We start from the raw sequence: 22,138 nt of genomic DNA, 5'->3' as shown, positions 1-22,138 counted from the left end.
CCTCACAAAAGGGCTTCCATACTCGTGGCACAATGAGTTATATGACAAGCTAGGCATGATAGACATATTCAACCCAACTTGAGGGGGAGTGTTGTGAGGATTATTTAAGTTAATATAAATAACTAAACTGGCAACAGCCAGAAGCAGTTGGTTTTTTTGTCTCTCAATCATATCTTCCTCTCCTTCTCTTTCTCTCTCTCTCTCGTCTCTCCCTCTCCATGAATGATTACAATAACAATGTGGAGAGAAGTTGTTCAATGTTTGGAAGAGTTGGTGGGCAATTTCTCAGTTTCTATTAAGTTGAAGGGCTTGCAGGATGGGTTTGAATGGGTTCTCACGAATGTTTACAGGCCAAACTCATATAGAGAAAGGAATAAAATGTGGAAGGAGCTCGGGGATATTAGGGGCCTCTGGGAAGGACCTTGGTGTCTAGTAAGTGAGACATCTGGGGGAAGGCAAAGAACTACATTGGGCATGAGGAAATTCAACTCCTTTATTGAAGCTTTTGAGCTAAGAGATATTCCCCTAGGACAATCCTGCTATACTTGGTCAAACCTTCAAGCAAACCCTATTCTTTAAAAGCTTGATAGATTTTTAGTCTCACCAGATTGGGAAGAGCATTGGCCAGGTTTAGTTGGGAGAAATCTCCCTAGAATTACCTCAGACCACTGGCCCATCTGTTTGTTTGAGAGAATCAATGATGGTGGCCCAACTCCATTTAGATTTGAAAATATGTGACTCACTCACCCAAAGTTTAAAGAGAATGCGAAGGTTTAGTGGAATAGACTGGACCAGTCTGCAATGTGGGAAGGCCAAAAGTTCCTAAAGAAACTCCAATTGTTGAAAAAGGAGATCAAGGAGTGGAATAGGGAGAAGTTCAAAAGACTAGAGGAGAAGAAAGTTGACTTAATTTCCCAGATTGAGGCAATTGATAGCAAAGAGATAGAAGGATCCTTAGGTGAAGGTGAAAGGGAGTTGAGATGGTCTCTAAAGAAAGAGTTAAGAGAAACTTTATTGAGGGAGGAAATTTGTTGTAAGCAAAAATCAAGAGAGAGGTGGGTCAAAAAAGGTGATGGAAATACAAGGTTCTTCCATGCCATTCCAAATGGAAGAAGAAGAGCATGATCAATTCTTCATTGGTGGGGGAAAATGAGGTTACAAACCAAAATGAGATTGCTAAAGTGTTCTCAAAGCATTTCAGGTCTATTTATAGAAGACCCCTAGTTGAGAGGTGGAGGGCTGAAGGCATTGATTGGGAGACATTGGGAAGCCTCGAGTCCAAATTTTGGAAAAAAAGGGTTTGGAGAGGGAGAGATTAAGGAAGTTGTTTTTTTCTGTGAATAAATCAAAAGCATAGGGCCCAATAGTTTCACAATGGCCTTCTATCAAGACTATTAGGACATGATCAAATGAGATCTGCCCAGAGTGTTCAATGAATTCTATAAAAGAGGGGTGATAAGTCTGAGTATGAACTCTACATTTTTAGCACTGATCCCAAAGAAGAACAATGCCAACAAGCCAGGGGATTTCAGACCAATAAGTCTAGTCACCAATATTTACAAGGTGATAGCAAAGGTGTTGGTCTTTGAGGATTAAGAAGGTGATCCCCCCACTTGTTTCACAATCTCGAGGGGCCTTTGTATAGGATAGACACATTATTGACCAAATCTTAATTGCCAATGAATGTGTGGAGGCTCAAAAGAGACTAAAGAGGAAAGGAGTGGCTATCAAACTGGATTTGGAAAAAGCCTATGATTTGGTGGATTGGAACTTCTTGATTGATATTATGAGGTGTGGCTTTGGAAATTTGTGGTGCAAATGGATTAAGGGTTGTTTACAAATTAGTCACTACTCAACCATAGTTAATGGGACAATGTATAATTTCTTTGAGGGATTCCGTGGACTAGAGGATGACCCCCTTTCTCCCTTTCTATTTACTTTGATTGCTGAAGCCCAAAATAAATTGATTTTGAGAGCAAATTATTTGCAGCTTTTCAGGGGTTGGTCAATGGGGAGGGATAATGTTTTGGTCACTCACTAATTTCTTGTGGAGACTATAGGGAAGGAGTGGAAAATTTGAGGCTGGTTGTGAAACTCTTTGAGAGGATGTCCAACTTGAGGATCAATTGGTCAAAGAGTTTACTGGTTGGAATCAACATTGAAGAGGATGAATTAAGGCTTCTGGAAGATTCCCTAGGCTGTGAGAAAGGAGAGTGACCGTTGAAATATTAAGCTTACCACTAGGTGATAACCCTAGATCTACTTGCTTTTGGTCTTCAGTGGTGGAAAGAATTGATAAACGCTTGGTGGGGTCGAAAAGGAACTATATCTCGTTGGGAGGAGAATAACTCTTATCGAGTCTACCCTAGCAAATCTTCCGATGTACTACATGTTAGTGTTCAAGATGCCATAAGGGATAGTGAGGAAAATTGAAAAAATCATGAGGGATTTTCTTTGGGAGCCAGGGGAAACTAAGAAAGATCATGTGGATAGATGGGAAAAGGTGGTGACATTGACGGATGAAGGGGGCTTGGCAATTGCTAATGTAAGATTGAAGAATCGGGCCTTGAGGCTTTGGAGGTTTCCTAACGAAAATGAAAAATTATGGCACAAAGTTGTGGCAAGCATTCATGACATGTCGAGCAACAGATGGGATGCTAGATGCCTCCGTAGGGCCACCTTGGATACTCCTTGGAAAGCCATCCATGATTTTCTCCCTACTTTCCTAAATCATATCACGTATGACTTGTTTTCTGGTAGTAAAATTAGATTTTGAGAGGATGTGTGGATTGGGGATACTCCTTTGTGTGAGAAATTTCCTTCTCTTTTTGATCTTTCCAGATTCAAGGGTAGGCCTATTTCAGATTTACTAAGTCAACCTTCTCACCTCCCAGGGTTGAATCGGAACTTTGGCTTTAACAGGAACCTCAGAGAATCTAAACTTCTTGCAATGTCCAAGCTGTTAGGCTTGCTGAACTCAGTGTTCTTGGGAGAAGGTGGTTCAGATTCTAGGATTTGGGGTCCTAATTCTGACAGGTTGTTTTCTTGTAAATCCTTTCTACACTCGTTGGTTGCCACCTCCTATCATCCTTTCCCAGTCAAAGAAATTTGGTGCCTTCTCATTCCCCCTAAAATCAGTGCTTTTTGTTGGGAAGTATTTCATGGTTGTATTAATACTTTTGATGTACTTCAAAGAAAAAGACCAAATTGGTGTTTGTCCTCTAACTAGTGTGTCCTATGTAAGATGAATGGTGAAACTGCTTTCCACCTCCTGATATTATGTACTTTTGTCAGTTTTATTTGGAATTGGTTTACTTCCCTTTTTGGGTGCAGGTCGTCTTCTCCTGACAGATTGGAAGGTTTATTCAGCCCTATTGGTATTAGTGGCATGACAAGGAGGGGTAAGATCCTATGGAGATTACTAGAGCAGCACAACTTTGGACTGTCTGAGAGGAAAGAAATGCAAGAATATTTGAAGGAAAAGAAAAATGTAAGGAAGCCTTGGTTGAAACAATAACATTGAGGGTGGCACAATGGGCAAAAAGCTTGAAGATGTTTTCAGTTTTTAAGGTCGAAGGCTTCCTTAGGGTTTGAGGACTTACTGCTGCCTCTTCATTTACAAGACAACAGCTTTTTGAGGTATGGTCCCCTCCCACAGATGGCTGGAAGAAACTGAACCTTGATGGGAGTAGTGTGGGTAATCCAAGCCCCTCAAGCATTGGGGGGAACATTAGAGATGAAGATGGAAACATCATTGCTCTGTACTCCGGTCCTGTGGAGCAAGGTGATGTGGCAAGGGCAGAGTTTCTAGCTGCAGCATATGGGGTTGAGAAGGCTAAAGAGTTGGGTATTAATAGACTGATCATCGAGGGAGACTCAGAAACTGTGATAAAATGGTTACAGAAAGGGGAAGGGGTGATGTGGCAGCTGAAGAATGAATTCCGAAGATTTAAATGGTTGTCAAGGGACATGACAATCTGATAGGCCCCCAATTAACCTTACGTATGCCAGGAAGAGGAAAGGTCAACAATCGGCTAAGGGGGGAAATAATTGAACAATTGAACACATGGGAGCAATTATAGCTGAAGGGAATAAGGAGAGTCTTGAGGCATTTATAGCTATGTCAGTTAGTAATAAGAAGAGTGTTGGGCATTTATAACTTGGCCAGCTGGGCATTTATAGAGGGAGTCAGTTATGCTGTGAGAAGAGTATAAGAAGGGGCTTTGGCGGATGGGGAGAGGTATGTTTTTGTTGAGTGAAGAATACTGTGAGTGATTGGGAGAGCCAGCGGTCTCTCGAAGAACCGACTAACTGTTAATGTTTTATTCTGAATGAATACCAGTTTCTTTTGTTGATGTTCGAGTTGTGCGAATTCTGCTGTGAGTCTGAGAACTGTGTGTGAAGTTTCTGGGACATAACATAATCCAGGTGGGATGGGTGAGGAGATCATCCAACAGTTTGGCTGATTGCTTAGCGAAGCAAGGGGTTCAAAGAACACATATGTTTTGGGCACGTTTGTAATTCTTTCACAACCTCTTGTTGTACCATAATTTTTCTAATTAATGAAATCATTTCAGAGCTATTGATCAAAAAAATTAATCATATTACCAAGTGTATTAAGGATATAACCTTGACACAGCACAGAGCCTCTAGGTTTAAATTGTAAGTGAACAGATAGACCACCTTTTTAAGTAAAAAAATGGTAATAAGTAACTAAAAAAATCTCATATTTTGTTCTCAATATTAATTCCAAAGTTTCCCCAAGTATTGTCAAAGTACTAAGTTTATTCATAGTTTTGAAGCAATTGCAATCAATTGTAACTAGGCCATTCTCTGGCCAACTTGCTGTGCATACATCACATTGTCATGGTTACATCCTTACATTCCTTTCTCTCTGCCTTCTTAACATAAATATCATTTTATCTAAAAAGGTTCACAAGAAAAATGAACTTTCCAACAAGTTCTAAGAAAGTTTTTATGAAATTTGCTTAATAACTTATGCTGCGTTTGGATAAGCTTTGAATCCTTTGATGTCCGTGCTTTTAAAGCACAAAAGCTCAAAGACCTAATTTTAGGATTTGTACTATAGGGCCTACAAGTGTTTTGGCTTCAGATAGTGTTTTTAAAAGAAATTCTTAGCAAATGCTCAAAACACTTTTTGCCTCAATTTTGATTTTCACAGCCCAAAGCTCAAAACCCAAAGCTTATCCAAACAGGGCCTAACTTATAATGTACTTCAAAAGACAAACTACATAAAACATCGCAGTCCCTCACCTTTTTAAAATATAGAGGAGCCTGCTTTGCAATCTCTCGAGGCAAAGGAATGCACTCAACCAAGCAATGTCGACGCTGCTGCACCAACCCAATAACAGTTTCAAGAAACACAACGTCCTTCTCTTGCTTTGCAAACATCATAATGAGGCATTTCTTGAAGTTGCGAATTTCTTCCCACACATTATTGTCAACATTTCTTGTAGCTGATTCATGCTGTAAATGGGAAAACATTCATGAAAAACAATGTTTGAAAGAGAAATAAAGTGACAACAAAAGACCAGATGTTGAATTGAAATATCATATTGGCTCTCACCAGCATAGGCAAAATGCAGCAATGGCCTTGTACAATGGGCTGCCACTGTGGAAGCATCAAATATGTAAAATTTGCTATAGAAATTACAAGATGTTTTGGTCTAGTTGGGTTCTCAAAACAAAATTGACAGCGTTCTTGCTGAGTCAAGATGCGCTTTGCAATATTAGCATTCTCACTTGATTTATGCTTATGCACATTTGCCCTTCTCTTATCTCGCTTTTTGCTTGGACATCCATCATAATCATATTCGTCATCTGCCTGACCAGACATACTATATTGTTTGTTCTGCATTATATGCTGAGCCAAATGAAAATCAGCATTCTCTTCCTTTTTCTTTTTGTGAGCAGATATATCCTTCTTCATAATGTATCTACACCCAGAGAGTATGATATCAGTATCAGATTATTAGATTATACAGACAGTAAATGGATAAAAACATGAGAGAAAAATATAAGGATGTAAGAGAAAGTGTACAGAAATATTTTTTGGGAAGTAGCTTTCTCAACTACCTAATCTAAGGGATGCTTGGCCTCCATGTAAATAGTTTTCCTCTTTATTTTAATAAACTTCAGTTACCCATCAAAAAAGATATGTTATTATTATCATTGTTATTTTTCATCAGTAAATGATCAATGATAACTTTATTAATGAGGTCTAGTGCAAAATAATACAAGAAATTAGACTTAGCTTGGCACAGAACATGCTAACCATGAGCCCAAAAAGAAAGCAAAAACATCTGAGAAGTTTTATAAATGACTGTTCCCTAATGGCAAACCCCCAGTACATGTCCTTCATATTAACACCTCTCAACTTGGAATCTGCTACACATTAAGCTGATCTTGGGTCCGATCTAAACAAAGTGTTCATGCTGGATGTCAAAGATTTACCTTTCTTATGAAATGCAAGTACATCACCATCATCAAGGCCATTGATTCCTCCTATTTAAAGGGGAGAATGTCTATACTTTCTGCACATCGTTCTTTTTTATATGATTAATGGGCCATTTGTTTCTTTTCCTTTCAAAATAAGACAGGTTCTCTGGACCATGCCATAACCCAAAAGAATCTAAGTTGGGGGACTAAAACAAACCACCAAAGGAATACAATAACAATATGCATATCACATATTAAAAAATATATTATTTATGAACACTGAAATTAATGTTGGACACATTAATAGACATTTAATATGCATACCACTTAGGTTAAAAGAAAAAAAAATCCATAAAACAGTTGTAAGACCAGAAATGCTGTATGGAATAAGACTGTTGGGCAGGCAAGAACATGTCCAAAAAATGTGTGGCAAAAATGCGTGAGCTAACATGGATGAGTGGAAAAACTAAAAAGTATAGGCTCAAAAAAAAAGTTGATGAACTTACAATTTATCTATAATTTTTGAGGACTTTAGCATGGAATTTTATGCTGGTTTTATTAATTTTTGCCTTAATTTAGCTTAATGCTAAGAATAAGTTCAGGGATAATCAATCCAAGAAAAGGAAGGAAAAAGGCAAGAAAAGAAGGTTCAAAAAGACCAATTTCAGTCCAGCCCGGTCATGGAAGCAAGAGAGAGCACTTCGGCCCAAAAAGAGCAAGTGAATTCCTTGAGAAAACCCAAGAAAATAAAGCCTAGCTATGAGGAGAATTCGGCCCAGCAAGGAAGGCCCATTTTTAGCCCAAATAACAGCCTAGAGTGTAGCCCACATGAGCTCAAAAGCAAGCTAAGTTGTAGCCCAAATAGCAGCCCAAAGGGAGCTAGGGGCGGCAACTTCTAGGAGTTTCTTGAAGAGAAGGAGGGAGCACTCTAGAAGGTTCATGAGGGGTGTAATACACCCCATTCTAGAGGCTTCAAGAAGGGGCAAGAGCCCCCTTGAAAAACTATATAAGGAGGCCTCTAGGAGGGGAGAAAGTTGTTCAATTGCTTGAGAGAAAGGCTCTCCCACTCTTAGAGGTTCAGCCACCTTGAGAGAAGAGAAGAGAAGAAGGCTAGGCGCAAGGAAGAAGAAGAAGAAGGGCTGAAGGAAGTTCAAGACAAGCAAGCTAGAAGAAGAAGGTGAGTTCGAATTGAGGGATTGTGATTCAAAGATTTTTTGTAATAAATCATTTGTAGTTTCATTCTCTTTTGATTTGAATTCAGTTTCTTAGTTATATGTTCTTTCTTCTTTCTCCTTGTTTCCATTCTTCCTTGATGTATTTCAGCTTGTAAAATTTCAGTTCAGCAATCTAATTCTTTTTGATTCATTCAAATGATCATGCATTGTACTTGAAGTTTCTTGAATAAGGGTGTGATTGCAGATCAATTCGGCCAACTAACCTTCAAAACTCAGATCTGAATTCTCAGATCTGAGATTGCAAGATCTGAATTGCTTGAAAGAGAATTCAGATCTGCAAATTTCAGATTGGGCGAATTAATCTACAGCTTGGAATTCCTAGAGTGCTTGAGAGAGACTCTAGGAATTCAGATCTACTATTCAAGAACTGAATTGAGTGCAAGGTTAGAGATAACTTGCACAATTCAGTTGGTGATCAATTCAGATTTGAATTGATGCCTTAGAAGTGTTTGAAGAAATGCATGCATGGGGATTAGATTCTTGCTAGAGATAGAAGAACCGTCACTCATGCATAGGATGAACATGCGCTTGAGAGAGGCTGTTCATGACCTTGGGGTTTCATCAAACCAAGGCTCAATCATGATTCATTCGAATGATCCAAATTGATAGATTGCTGAATTCTGAGATTGACATTTACTGCTTACTCTTCTAACCTGAATTGAAGGCAATTGGACCAATGATTTAGATAGATTTTAATTTAGGATTTCTTAGCTTTCATTAGAGTTTTGATTTATTTGTTGATCAGATAAGAAATGTTCAATTTAGTATTGGTAATTGTTTCCTAAATCCTCGTGGGAACGATACTTCACTCACTACTTTATTACTTGAACGGCTAGTGCACTTGCTAGTGTCACAATGAGCCACACATCAAGTTTTTGGCGCCGTTGCCGGGGATTTATAGAAGCAATATTAGGAAACATTGAGCATTCTTAATCTGGTATCATTCAGCATTGCATTCATAGTTGGTTTAATTTGCTTAACTTTACATTTTAGTTTTGAATGCAACTGCTGTACTACTGTAGTTATGTTTCTTCTTTCTTAAGTAGATTACTTTCTTTTTTTTTTTGTTTCTGTTTCATTTTAATAAAGGCATATTTGATTTCTATTCAATCTTGGTGTTGTTCCCTTCAAAATGAAAAAAAAAAAGGAAAAAAATTCACATAAAGATGAGTGTTGCAGATCTGAGTTGCATTTGGCACTCAGATCAGCAGATTTCAGATCTGCAGCACTCAGCCGAAAAGAGTTGCTTGTGTTTCAGATTTTATTATTCTTTTCTTTCATTACAAAAAAAAAAAAAACAAATGAAAAAAAAAAGGGGAGATCTTTTGAACAACAAGAGGAGCAATTGAGAATTCGGATCAGAATTCAGATTTGAATTCACATCTGAATTCTGCTATTGCAGATCTGCAACAGTTCAGATCTGAGTTCCTCTGAACTCAGACCTGAACTGATGAAATTTTGAGGGGAATTGGGTGTCATCACCACCCCAATTCACCCTAGGGTACTTCTACTATTCCCCAAAAACAATTTGGTAGAAATAACTGAAGGTAAGGCAATTGAGATTTCAGATCCGAACTCAGACTTGAGTTCAGACCTGAACTCTGCTATAGCAGAACTGCAATACTCAAAAAAAAAAAAAAAAATCTGTTCTCAGCCCTTTATTATTATTTTCTTTCATTACAAAAAGAAAAAAATATATATTTAGATAGTGAAAAAAAAAAGAAAGAGAAAGAACCATGGAAACCAAGGATTCGGATCAGAACTCAGATCTGAGTTCTGCTGTAGCAGATCTGCAACAGTTCAGATCTGAGTTCTCTTGAACTCAGACCTGAACTGATGTAAATTTAAAGGATAATTGGGGGTTATCGTCACCCCAATACACCCTACAAAAAATCTGCTATCTCCCAAAAACAATTGGATAGTCATGGTTGAAGAAATTCGGATCTGCAACCACCTAGATCTGAACTGGGGTTGTGAACAGAGCAGGATACAGGGCATACTTTGCTGTATTAAATAACTTGTACTCCGATCTATCTAAGCTGATTTGGTTGAAGAAAAGTATATTTAATCTGAGAATTTTTTTTATGCCTCAAGAGATTTCATGAAAAGTGGCACTTCCACACCATTTTTCTATTAGAGTTCAGACCTATAGCAGGGCTACTATAGCAGACCTGCTACAGCAAGACTGAACCAGGGCAGGTTTTGAACAGGTTTGTATTACAATTAACATTACTAAATTGGCACTGTGAATTGTCCTAGGCAGATCTTTGAAATTTTTTTTCAAGATAGATAGCTCTGATTTCAGCTGTGCATGAATAGAAAGTCTAACAGATCTGAATGGGTGTGTGCAGCCGTGTGTACTACATTCCAATAAGTGTATACTCCATCAAGGGCTACATTGATGGAGCCATGTTTCTTCTCTTGATACTTGATTGTTCCATCCTTAGTTTCAGTTTTAATGTAGCTTATGCAAATCAAATTTCTCTTCTTCTTTTGGTTCTAAAAAAAAAAAATACAAATAAATAAATAAATAAATCTCAAAATGAGTTCAGATCTGAATTGCATTCATCAATCAGACCTGCACTCATCCAAAAAGATTTTGGTTGCATTGCTGTATTTTGTTTTAGTTTTCTTCCTTTAAAAAAAAAAAAAAAAAAAGAAGGAAAGAAAAGAAAAATAGAAAAAGAAAAGAAAAAGAAAATAAGATCCCAGCATCCACACCATGGTGAATACAGGTCTGATTTCAGATTATTTTTTTCTACTGATTGATTTCGGTTTTGTGCAGATCTATATACAGCATGTTTCATTGCTAATATCAGTAGGTTATCCTACTGAATTGCTCAGTTTTAGTATGGCTACTCCATCTGGTGTTTGGTGATGCATAGCTCATCAAAACAGTGGGCTCAGATCTAATATTTAGTAGCCTTCCAATATGGAAATCAGACCTGAGCACAACTGTACTGTTATCAGCAGCTGCTATTATATTTATTGTTGTTCTTAGTGGCTTCTGAGATTTCAGAGCTGATCTCAATTTTGTGTAGAACTGATGTCTGAATTGCTATCAATCCTTTGTACATTGACTTCAGTTTAGTGTATTGACCTTCAGTAGCACAGAAGAGCCTTTTAATATGAAACTCAGACCTGAACACAATCACTGCTGATCCGCACTTGGCTGTCCTCAGTAGCTGCTAAGATTTCATAACTGTATATTACTGTTCTCAGTAGCTACTGAGATTTCAGCTCTCAGCAGTTTAGATCTGTGTAATTAAATCCCGTCCCTGATTTCAGCAATATAAAGAAGAGGAATTTGTAAACTGTTGTTCTACTCAGAGATTACTGAATTCAGACCTGTTTGTAAATTGCTACTGAATTCTGTATATTGAATAAAATGTTGATATGCTTTTAGTTAGCTGCATTTATTTATTTTAGGATGTAGGTTTGTATATTCCAATACTTCACTTTACATTTTCAGTTGTAATAGGATTAGTTATTTATTTTCTTTTGTGAATATTGGCCTTTTTATTGCTTTGACCTTTACAGTTTATGACAAGCAGACCTGAACTGGAAGAGATCCTTTACGACCCGGAGATTGAACGGACTCTCCGTGTCCGTTTGAGAGCTGCTAAGCAAGTCAGACAAGAAGCACAAGAAATGGCTGAACAAAGAACTATGATGGATTATGCCAAGCCTACCCTCACCGGGACTGTCTCCAGCATTATCAGGCCAACTATTGCTGCCAATAACTTCGAAATTAAACCGGCCATAATCCAAATGATACAAAATACGGTTCAGTTTTGTGGTATGGCCCATGAGGATCCGAATGCCCATATTGCTAACTTCTTGGAAATCTGTGACACCTTCAAACACAATGGGGTAAGTGATGATGCCATCCGGCTGAGGTTATTCCCATTTTCTTTGAAGGATAAAGCCAAAGCTTGGTTGAACTCATTACCGGCAGGATCTATAGCCACATGGGACGAAATGGCCAGCCGTTTTCTCTCTAAATATTTTCCCCCTTCTAAAACTGCTAAAATGAGGAATGACATCACTACTTTTTTCCAGCAAGAGGGGGAATCTCTCTATGAGTCCTGGGAACGTTACAAGGAGCTACTAAGGAGGGTTCCTCACCATGGCCTTCCGATTTGGCTGCAGGTGCAAACATTTTATAATGGTCTGACCGATTCAAACAAGACCATCTTAGATGCAGCAGCTGGGGGCTCCATAAACAATAAGACTCCTGAGGTTGCCCATGCACTCATCGAGGAGATGGCAGCCAATAACTACCAATGGCATTCAGAAAGGACACCAGTTAGAAAGCAGCATGGCCTTCATAATGTGGATACATACACAGCTCTCTCTGCACAAATAGGAGCACTTAGAAAAAAATTTGATGAGATGCAGATGGAAGCTATGCATATACAGTATGATAAGTGTGGGGGAGGCCATGATAGCACTGAATTCCAAGTTGGCAGTCAGACTTTTCAGTCCACAGAACAAGTAGACTTTGTTGGCAACTTTACAAGACAGCCAGGAAATCAGTACCATCATGCCCATAACCCCGGATGGAGAGGCCACCTGAATCAGCATGCACCTAAGCCTTTCCACCAAAACTTCTATCAGCCGGAACCAAAATCTAACTTGGAGGAGCTGATGACCAAGTTCATAGCTAGTGCGGAAAATAGATTTCAGAAAAACGAAACATCGATAAGGAACTTGGAAACTCAGGTTGGGCAACTGGCACAGATGATTTCAGAAAGGGCTCCGGGTACCTTACCTAGTAACACCATGGTAAACCCAAGGGAACAAGAGGCTGTTGGGAGAATTCCCAATTCAGATACTTAGTCATAAACTGTCTTACTTGCTTTTTGTTTTTATTTTTCATAGCATTTAAGTTTAGTTAGTTTTTCTTAGAATTTAATTGAATAAAGATACTGATCTCCTCTTCTAGTTTGCAAGTGATTTCTAGCAGAAGAAGTTTTCCACCGACAACATATTGCAGAATTTAAGAATGATCTTCAGGGAAGTCCTCTAAATACCTCCTATTACTTGATGATGCTCTTGCTAGTTTTATTGTTACTGCCTAACACTACGAACATTGAGGACAATGTTCATCTTAAGTGTGGGGGAGTGAGCCCGAGGCTAGGGTATGAGGGCTGAAACCATGCACCCCAACACACATATGCAGGCAATGACATAACCCAAAAAAAGACTGGAACCCCTCAAGTTCATTACTATTTATTTGATGATTTTTTTTAAGAAGAAATTCAATGAGTTGAGGGAGACTGATGTACTTGTTAAGTTTTTATTCTTGTGAATGACCCAATTTGATATATGCAAGAGAAAAGGGGAGCTGAATATGCCTTTCAGCATGACTAGCCCTAACTTCCTTCATGTGTATGGAAGCCCTTGATTTCATTGTTAATGGTCAAGAGAGCTAGTGCACATCTGAAGTGCTAATTCTTGAGGTTCAATAATTGCAAAGAAGGACAAAAGCCCAAATTGACTCCGCTATTTTGAGTTGAATAGTAAAACTAGCAGCTCAGAACATGAGTCCTACCTCAAGTAAGTGACCAGTGTGAGATGGAGCATAAGATGCACTCACACCAAAAAAAAAAAAAAAAAAAAAAAAAAAAAAAAAAAAAAGAGATAGAAAAGTGTGTGAGATGGAGCATAAAATGCACTCACACCGAAAAAAAAAAAAAAAAAAAAAAAAAAAAAAAAAGAAAAGAAAAGGGTGAGATGGAGCATAAGATGCACTCACCCCTAGAATTAAGAAATTGTGGTGATAGCTGAGGTTCAAAGGGGCACTCTAAAGTTGAACTCTCATTGATATTCAGTTACAGATGTGAAACTTAGTGAAATTTGATTATTAACCTTGACAATTAAGGAGCTGATTTATATATGAATTAGGAGTGAAGGGTAGACTATGATGAAATTCATATTCTCCTTTCCTTGGATCTGATACATATCTTAATTGGTAATTTACAAGAATAAGAGTTGAGCACTTACAAAAGTTCCCCGACTACTCAATGCATTTCTATCTTAAAAAGTTCACCAGGTAAATGGTGAGAACAGAAGGGGGGAATGTTAAGTTTATGGCTGATGTCTTTGCTTGAGGACAAGCAAAAGCTTAAGTGTGGGGGTATTTGATGAACTTACAATTTATCTATAATTTTTGAGGACTTTAGCATGGAATTTTATGCTGGTTTTATTAATTTTTGCCTTAATTTAGCTTAATGCTAAGAATAAGTTCAGGGATAATCAATCCAAGAAAAGGAAGGAAAAAGGCAAGAAAAGAAGGTTCAAAAAGACCAATTTCAGTCCAGCCCGGTCATGGAAGCAAGAGAGAGCACTTCGGCCCAAAAAGAGCAAGTGAATTCCTTGAGAAAACCCAAGAAAATAAAGCCTAGCTATGAGGAGAATTCGGCCCAGCAAGGAAGGCCCATTTTTAGCCCAAATAACAGCCTAGAGTGTAGCCCACATGAGCTCAAAAGCAAGCTAAGTTGTAGCCCAAATAGCAGCCCAAAGGGAGCTAGGGGCGGCAACTTCTAGGAGTTTCTTGAAGAGAAGGAGGGAGCACTCTAGAAGGTTCATGAGGGGTGTAATACACCCCATTCTAGAGGCTTCAAGAAGGGGCAAGAGCCCCCTTGAAAAACTATATAAGGAGGCCTCTAGGAGGGGAGAAAGTTGTTCAATTGCTTGAGAGAAAGGCTCTCCCACTCTTAGAGGTTCAGCCACCTTGAGAGAAGAGAAGAGAAGAAGGCTAGGCGCAAGGAAGAAGAAGAAGAAGGGCTGAAGGAAGTTCAAGACAAGCAAGCTAGAAGAAGAAGGTGAGTTCGAATTGAGGGATTGTGATTCAAAGATTTTTTGTAATAAATCATTTGTAGTTTCATTCTCTTTTGATTTGAATTCAGTTTCTTAGTTATATGTTCTTTCTTCTTTCTCCTTGTTTCCATTCTTCCTTGATGTATTTCAGCTTGTAAAATTTCAGTTCAGCAATCTAATTCTTTTTGATTCATTCAAATGATCATGCATTGTACTTGAAGTTTCTTGAATAAGGGTGTGATTGCAGATCAATTCGGCCAACTAACCTTCAAAACTCAGATCTGAATTCTCAGATCTGAGATTGCAAGATCTGAATTGCTTGAAAGAGAATTCAGATCTGCAAATTTCAGATTGGGCGAATTAATCTACAGCTTGGAATTCCTAGAGTGCTTGAGAGAGACTCTAGGAATTCAGATCTACTATTCAAGAACTGAATTGAGTGCAAGGTTAGAGATAACTTGCACAATTCAGTTGGTGATCAATTCAGATTTGAATTGATGCCTTAGAAGTGTTTGAAGAAATGCATGCATGGGGATTAGATTCTTGCTAGAGATAGAAGAACCGTCACTCATGCATAGGATGAACATGCGCTTGAGAGAGGCTGTTCATGACCTTGGGGTTTCATCAAACCAAGGCTCAATCATGATTCATTCGAATGATCCAAATTGATAGATTGCTGAATTCTGAGATTGACATTTACTGCTTACTCTTCTAACCTGAATTGAAGGCAATTGGACCAATGATTTAGATAGATTTTAATTTAGGATTTCTTAGCTTTCATTAGAGTTTTGATTTATTTGTTGATCAGATAAGAAATGTTCAATTTAGTATTGGTAATTGTTTCCTAAATCCTCGTGGGAACGATACTTCACTCACTACTTTATTACTTGAACGGCTAGTGCACTTGCTAGTGTCACAATGAGCCACACATCAAGTTTTTGGCGCCGTTGCCGGGGATTTATAGAAGCAATATTAGGAAACATTGAGCATTCTTAATCTGGTATCATTCAGCATTGCATTCATAGTTGGTTTAATTTGCTTAACTTTACATTTTAGTTTTGAATGCAACTGCTGTACTACTGTAGTTATGTTTCTTCTTTCTTAAGTAGATTACTTTCTTTTTTTTTTTGTTTCTGTTTCATTTTAATAAAGGCATATTTGATTTCTATTCAATCTTGGTGTTGTTCCCTTCAAAATGAAAAAAAAAAAGGAAAAAAATTCACATAAAGATGAGTGTTGCAGATCTGAGTTGCATTTGGCACTCAGATCAGCAGATTTCAGATCTGCAGCACTCAGCCGAAAAGAGTTGCTTGTGTTTCAGATTTTATTATTCTTTTCTTTCATTACAAAAAAAAAAAAAACAAATGAAAAAAAAAAGGGGAGATCTTTTGAACAACAAGAGGAGCAATTGAGAATTCGGATCAGAATTCAGATTTGAATTCACATCTGAATTCTGCTATTGCAGATCTGCAACAGTTCAGATCTGAGTTCCTCTGAACTCAGACCTGAACTGATGAAATTTTGAGGGGAATTGGGTGTCATCACCACCCCAATTCACCCTAGGGTACTTCTACTATTCCCCAAAAACAATTTGGTAGAAATAACTGAAGGTAAGGCAATTGAGATTTCAGATCCGAACTCAGACTTGAGTTCAGACCTGAACTCTGCTATAGCAGAACTGCAATACTCAAAAAAAAAAAAAAAAATCTGTTCTCAGCCCTTTATTATTATTTTCTTTCATTACAAAAAGAAAAAAATATATATTTAGATAGTGAAAAAAAAAAGAAAGAGAAAGAACCATGGAAACCAAGGATTCGGATCAGAACTCAGATCTGAGTTCTGCTGTAGCAGATCTGCAACAGTTCAGATCTGAGTTCTCTTGAACTCAGACCTGAACTGATGTAAATTTAAAGGATAATTGGGGGTTATCGTCACCCCAATACACCCTACAAAAAATCTGCTATCTCCCAAAAACAATTGGATAGTCATGGTTGAAGAAATTCGGATCTGCAACCACCTAGATCTGAACTGGGGTTGTGAACAGAGCAGGATACAGGGCATACTTTGCTGTATTAAATAACTTGTACTCCGATCTATCTAAGCTGATTTGGTTGAAGAAAAGTATATTTAATCTGAGAATTTTTTTTATGCCTCAAGAGATTTCATGAAAAGTGGCACTTCCACACCATTTTTCTATTAGAGTTCAGACCTATAGCAGGGCTACTATAGCAGACCTGCTACAGCAAGACTGAACCAGGGCAGGTTTTGAACAGGTTTGTATTACAATTAACATTACTAAATTGGCACTGTGAATTGTCCTAGGCAGATCTTTGAAATTTTTTTTCAAGATAGATAGCTCTGATTTCAGCTGTGCATGAATAGAAAGTCTAACAGATCTGAATGGGTGTGTGCAGCCGTGTGTACTACATTCCAATAAGTGTATACTCCATCAAGGGCTACATTGATGGAGCCATGTTTCTTCTCTTGATACTTGATTGTTCCATCCTTAGTTTCAGTTTTAATGTAGCTTATGCAAATCAAATTTCTCTTCTTCTTTTGGTTCTAAAAAAAAAAAATACAAATAAATAAATAAATAAATCTCAAAATGAGTTCAGATCTGAATTGCATTCATCAATCAGACCTGCACTCATCCAAAAAGATTTTGGTTGCATTGCTGTATTTTGTTTTAGTTTTCTTCCTTTAAAAAAAAAAAAAAAAAAAAGAAGGAAAGAAAAGAAAAATAGAAAAAGAAAAGAAAAAGAAAATAAGATCCCAGCATCCACACCATGGTGAATACAGGTCTGATTTCAGATTATTTTTTTCTACTGATTGATTTCGGTTTTGTGCAGATCTATATACAGCATGTTTCATTGCTAATATCAGTAGGTTATCCTACTGAATTGCTCAGTTTTAGTATGGCTACTCCATCTGGTGTTTGGTGATGCATAGCTCATCAAAACAGTGGGCTCAGATCTAATATTTAGTAGCCTTCCAATATGGAAATCAGACCTGAGCACAACTGTACTGTTATCAGCAGCTGCTATTATATTTATTGTTGTTCTTAGTGGCTTCTGAGATTTCAGAGCTGATCTCAATTTTGTGTAGAACTGATGTCTGAATTGCTATCAATCCTTTGTACATTGACTTCAGTTTAGTGTATTGACCTTCAGTAGCACAGAAGAGCCTTTTAATATGAAACTCAGACCTGAACACAATCACTGCTGATCCGCACTTGGCTGTCCTCAGTAGCTGCTAAGATTTCATAACTGTATATTACTGTTCTCAGTAGCTACTGAGATTTCAGCTCTCAGCAGTTTAGATCTGTGTAATTAAATCCCGTCCCTGATTTCAGCAATATAAAGAAGAGGAATTTGTAAACTGTTGTTCTACTCAGAGATTACTGAATTCAGACCTGTTTGTAAATTGCTACTGAATTCTGTATATTGAATAAAATGTTGATATGCTTTTAGTTAGCTGCATTTATTTATTTTAGGATGTAGGTTTGTATATTCCAATACTTCACTTTACATTTTCAGTTGTAATAGGATTAGTTATTTATTTTCTTTTGTGAATATTGGCCTTTTTATTGCTTTGACCTTTACAGTTTATGACAAGCAGACCTGAACTGGAAGAGATCCTTTACGACCCGGAGATTGAACGGACTCTCCGTGTCCGTTTGAGAGCTGCTAAGCAAGTCAGACAAGAAGCACAAGAAATGGCTGAACAAAGAACTATGATGGATTATGCCAAGCCTACCCTCACCGGGACTGTCTCCAGCATTATCAGGCCAACTATTGCTGCCAATAACTTCGAAATTAAACCGGCCATAATCCAAATGATACAAAATACGGTTCAGTTTTGTGGTATGGCCCATGAGGATCCGAATGCCCATATTGCTAACTTCTTGGAAATCTGTGACACCTTCAAACACAATGGGGTAAGTGATGATGCCATCCGGCTGAGGTTATTCCCATTTTCTTTGAAGGATAAAGCCAAAGCTTGGTTGAACTCATTACCGGCAGGATCTATAGCCACATGGGACGAAATGGCCAGCCGTTTTCTCTCTAAATATTTTCCCCCTTCTAAAACTGCTAAAATGAGGAATGACATCACTACTTTTTTCCAGCAAGAGGGGGAATCTCTCTATGAGTCCTGGGAACGTTACAAGGAGCTACTAAGGAGGGTTCCTCACCATGGCCTTCCGATTTGGCTGCAGGTGCAAACATTTTATAATGGTCTGACCGATTCAAACAAGACCATCTTAGATGCAGCAGCTGGGGGCTCCATAAACAATAAGACTCCTGAGGTTGCCCATGCACTCATCGAGGAGATGGCAGCCAATAACTACCAATGGCATTCAGAAAGGACACCAGTTAGAAAGCAGCATGGCCTTCATAATGTGGATACATACACAGCTCTCTCTGCACAAATAGGAGCACTTAGAAAAAAATTTGATGAGATGCAGATGGAAGCTATGCATATACAGTATGATAAGTGTGGGGGAGGCCATGATAGCACTGAATTCCAAGTTGGCAGTCAGACTTTTCAGTCCACAGAACAAGTAGACTTTGTTGGCAACTTTACAAGACAGCCAGGAAATCAGTACCATCATGCCCATAACCCCGGATGGAGAGGCCACCTGAATCAGCATGCACCTAAGCCTTTCCACCAAAACTTCTATCAGCCGGAACCAAAATCTAACTTGGAGGAGCTGATGACCAAGTTCATAGCTAGTGCGGAAAATAGATTTCAGAAAAACGAAACATCGATAAGGAACTTGGAAACTCAGGTTGGGCAACTGGCACAGATGATTTCAGAAAGGGCTCCGGGTACCTTACCTAGTAACACCATGGTAAACCCAAGGGAACAAGAGGCTGTTGGGAGAATTCCCAATTCAGATACTTAGTCATAAACTGTCTTACTTGCTTTTTGTTTTTATTTTTCATAGCATTTAAGTTTAGTTAGTTTTTCTTAGAATTTAATTGAATAAAGATACTGATCTCCTCTTCTAGTTTGCAAGTGATTTCTAGCAGAAGAAGTTTTCCACCGACAACATATTGCAGAATTTAAGAATGATCTTCAGGGAAGTCCTCTAAATACCTCCTATTACTTGATGATGCTCTTGCTAGTTTTATTGTTACTGCCTAACACTACGAACATTGAGGACAATGTTCATCTTAAGTGTGGGGGAGTGAGCCCGAGGCTAGGGTATGAGGGCTGAAACCATGCACCCCAACACACATATGCAGGCAATGACATAACCCAAAAAAAGACTGGAACCCCTCAAGTTCATTACTATTTATTTGATGATTTTTTTTAAGAAGAAATTCAATGAGTTGAGGGAGACTGATGTACTTGTTAAGTTTTTATTCTTGTGAATGACCCAATTTGATATATGCAAGAGAAAAGGGGAGCTGAATATGCCTTTCAGCATGACTAGCCCTAACTTCCTTCATGTGTATGGAAGCCCTTGATTTCATTGTTAATGGTCAAGAGAGCTAGTGCACATCTGAAGTGCTAATTCTTGAGGTTCAATAATTGCAAAGAAGGACAAAAGCCCAAATTGACTCCGCTATTTTGAGTTGAATAGTAAAACTAGCAGCTCAGAACATGAGTCCTACCTCAAGTAAGTGACCAGTGTGAGATGGAGCATAAGATGCACTCACACCAAAAAAAAAAAAAAAAAAAAAAAAAAAAAAAAAAAAAAGAGATAGAAAAGTGTGTGAGATGGAGCATAAAATGCACTCACACCGAAAAAAAAAAAAAAAAAAAAAAAAAAAAAAAGAAAAGAAAAGGGTGAGATGGAGCATAAGATGCACTCACCCCTAGAATTAAGAAATTGTGGTGATAGCTGAGGTTCAAAGGGGCACTCTAAAGTTGAACTCTCATTGATATTCAGTTACAGATGTGAAACTTAGTGAAATTTGATTATTAACCTTGACAATTAAGGAGCTGATTTATATATGAATTAGGAGTGAAGGGTAGACTATGATGAAATTCATATTCTCCTTTCCTTGGATCTGATACATATCTTAATTGGTAATTTACAAGAATAAGAGTTGAGCACTTACAAAAGTTCCCCGACTACTCAATGCATTTCTATCTTAAAAAGTTCACCAGGTAAATGGTGAGAACAGAAGGGGGGAATGTTAAGTTTATGGCTGATGTCTTTGCTTGAGGACAAGCAAAAGCTTAAGTGTGGGGGTATTTGATGAACTTACAATTTATCTATAATTTTTGAGGACTTTAGCATGGAATTTTATGCTGGTTTTATTAATTTTTGCCTTAATTTAGCTTAATGCTAAGAATAAGTTCAGGGATAATCAATCCAAGAAAAGGAAGGAAAAAGGCAAGAAAAGAAGGTTCAAAAAGACCAATTTCAGTCCAGCCCGGTCATGGAAGCAAGAGAGAGCACTTCGGCCCAAAAAGAGCAAGTGAATTCCTTGAGAAAACCCAAGAAAATAAAGCCTAGCTATGAGGAGAATTCGGCCCAGCAAGGAAGGCCCATTTTTAGCCCAAATAACAGCCTAGAGTGTAGCCCACATGAGCTCAAAAGCAAGCTAAGTTGTAGCCCAAATAGCAGCCCAAAGGGAGCTAGGGGCGGCAACTTCTAGGAGTTTCTTGAAGAGAAGGAGGGAGCACTCTAGAAGGTTCATGAGGGGTGTAATACACCCCATTCTAGAGGCTTCAAGAAGGGGCAAGAGCCCCCTTGAAAAACTATATAAGGAGGCCTCTAGGAGGGGAGAAAGTTGTTCAATTGCTTGAGAGAAAGGCTCTCCCACTCTTAGAGGTTCAGCCACCTTGAGAGAAGAGAAGAGAAGAAGGCTAGGCGCAAGGAAGAAGAAGAAGAAGGGCTGAAGGAAGTTCAAGACAAGCAAGCTAGAAGAAGAAGGTGAGTTCGAATTGAGGGATTGTGATTCAAAGATTTTTTGTAATAAATCATTTGTAGTTTCATTCTCTTTTGATTTGAATTCAGTTTCTTAGTTATATGTTCTTTCTTCTTTCTCCTTGTTTCCATTCTTCCTTGATGTATTTCAGCTTGTAAAATTTCAGTTCAGCAATCTAATTCTTTTTGATTCATTCAAATGATCATGCATTGTACTTGAAGTTTCTTGAATAAGGGTGTGATTGCAGATCAATTCGGCCAACTAACCTTCAAAACTCAGATCTGAATTCTCAGATCTGAGATTGCAAGATCTGAATTGCTTGAAAGAGAATTCAGATCTGCAAATTTCAGATTGGGCGAATTAATCTACAGCTTGGAATTCCTAGAGTGCTTGAGAGAGACTCTAGGAATTCAGATCTACTATTCAAGAACTGAATTGAGTGCAAGGTTAGAGATAACTTGCACAATTCAGTTGGTGATCAATTCAGATTTGAATTGATGCCTTAGAAGTGTTTGAAGAAATGCATGCATGGGGATTAGATTCTTGCTAGAGATAGAAGAACCGTCACTCATGCATAGGATGAACATGCGCTTGAGAGAGGCTGTTCATGACCTTGGGGTTTCATCAAACCAAGGCTCAATCATGATTCATTCGAATGATCCAAATTGATAGATTGCTGAATTCTGAGATTGACATTTACTGCTTACTCTTCTAACCTGAATTGAAGGCAAT

The 22,138-nt window shown here is 38.1% G+C and overlaps 1 protein-coding gene and 2 non-coding genes across 3 annotated transcripts in view; all 3 read right to left on the bottom strand.

Annotated features, from left to right (window-relative positions):
* Window positions 1-22,138, bottom strand: part of LOC148878954 (CwfJ-like family protein) — a 72,496-nt gene that overhangs the window by 11,067 nt on the left and 39,291 nt on the right. Inside the window, exons 8-9 of the mRNA XM_088960297.1 lie at window positions 5,588-5,957; window positions 5,275-5,487 (exon numbers count right to left, since the gene is read on the bottom strand). Coding sequence (XP_088816423.1) covers window positions 5,275-5,487; window positions 5,588-5,957 — 583 coding nt within the window. The remainder of the gene's footprint in view (window positions 1-5,274; window positions 5,488-5,587; window positions 5,958-22,138) is intronic.
* Window positions 11,724-11,830, bottom strand: LOC148878958 (small nucleolar RNA R71). The gene has a single exon (XR_016106323.1). It is a non-coding gene; the product is annotated as a small nucleolar RNA R71 (small nucleolar RNA).
* Window positions 18,613-18,719, bottom strand: LOC148878957 (small nucleolar RNA R71). Its single transcript, XR_016106322.1, has one exon. It is a non-coding gene; the product is annotated as a small nucleolar RNA R71 (small nucleolar RNA).

This window comes from Nelumbo lutea, chromosome 1, assembly GCF_056320005.1.
Source record: "Nelumbo lutea isolate HS-2025 chromosome 1, American lotus-T2T, whole genome shotgun sequence".
Lineage (NCBI taxonomy): Eukaryota > Viridiplantae > Streptophyta > Magnoliopsida > Proteales > Nelumbonaceae > Nelumbo > Nelumbo lutea.
Note: the sequence above shows the minus strand (reverse complement) of the source record. Positions and strands in the feature narration are given on the sequence as shown.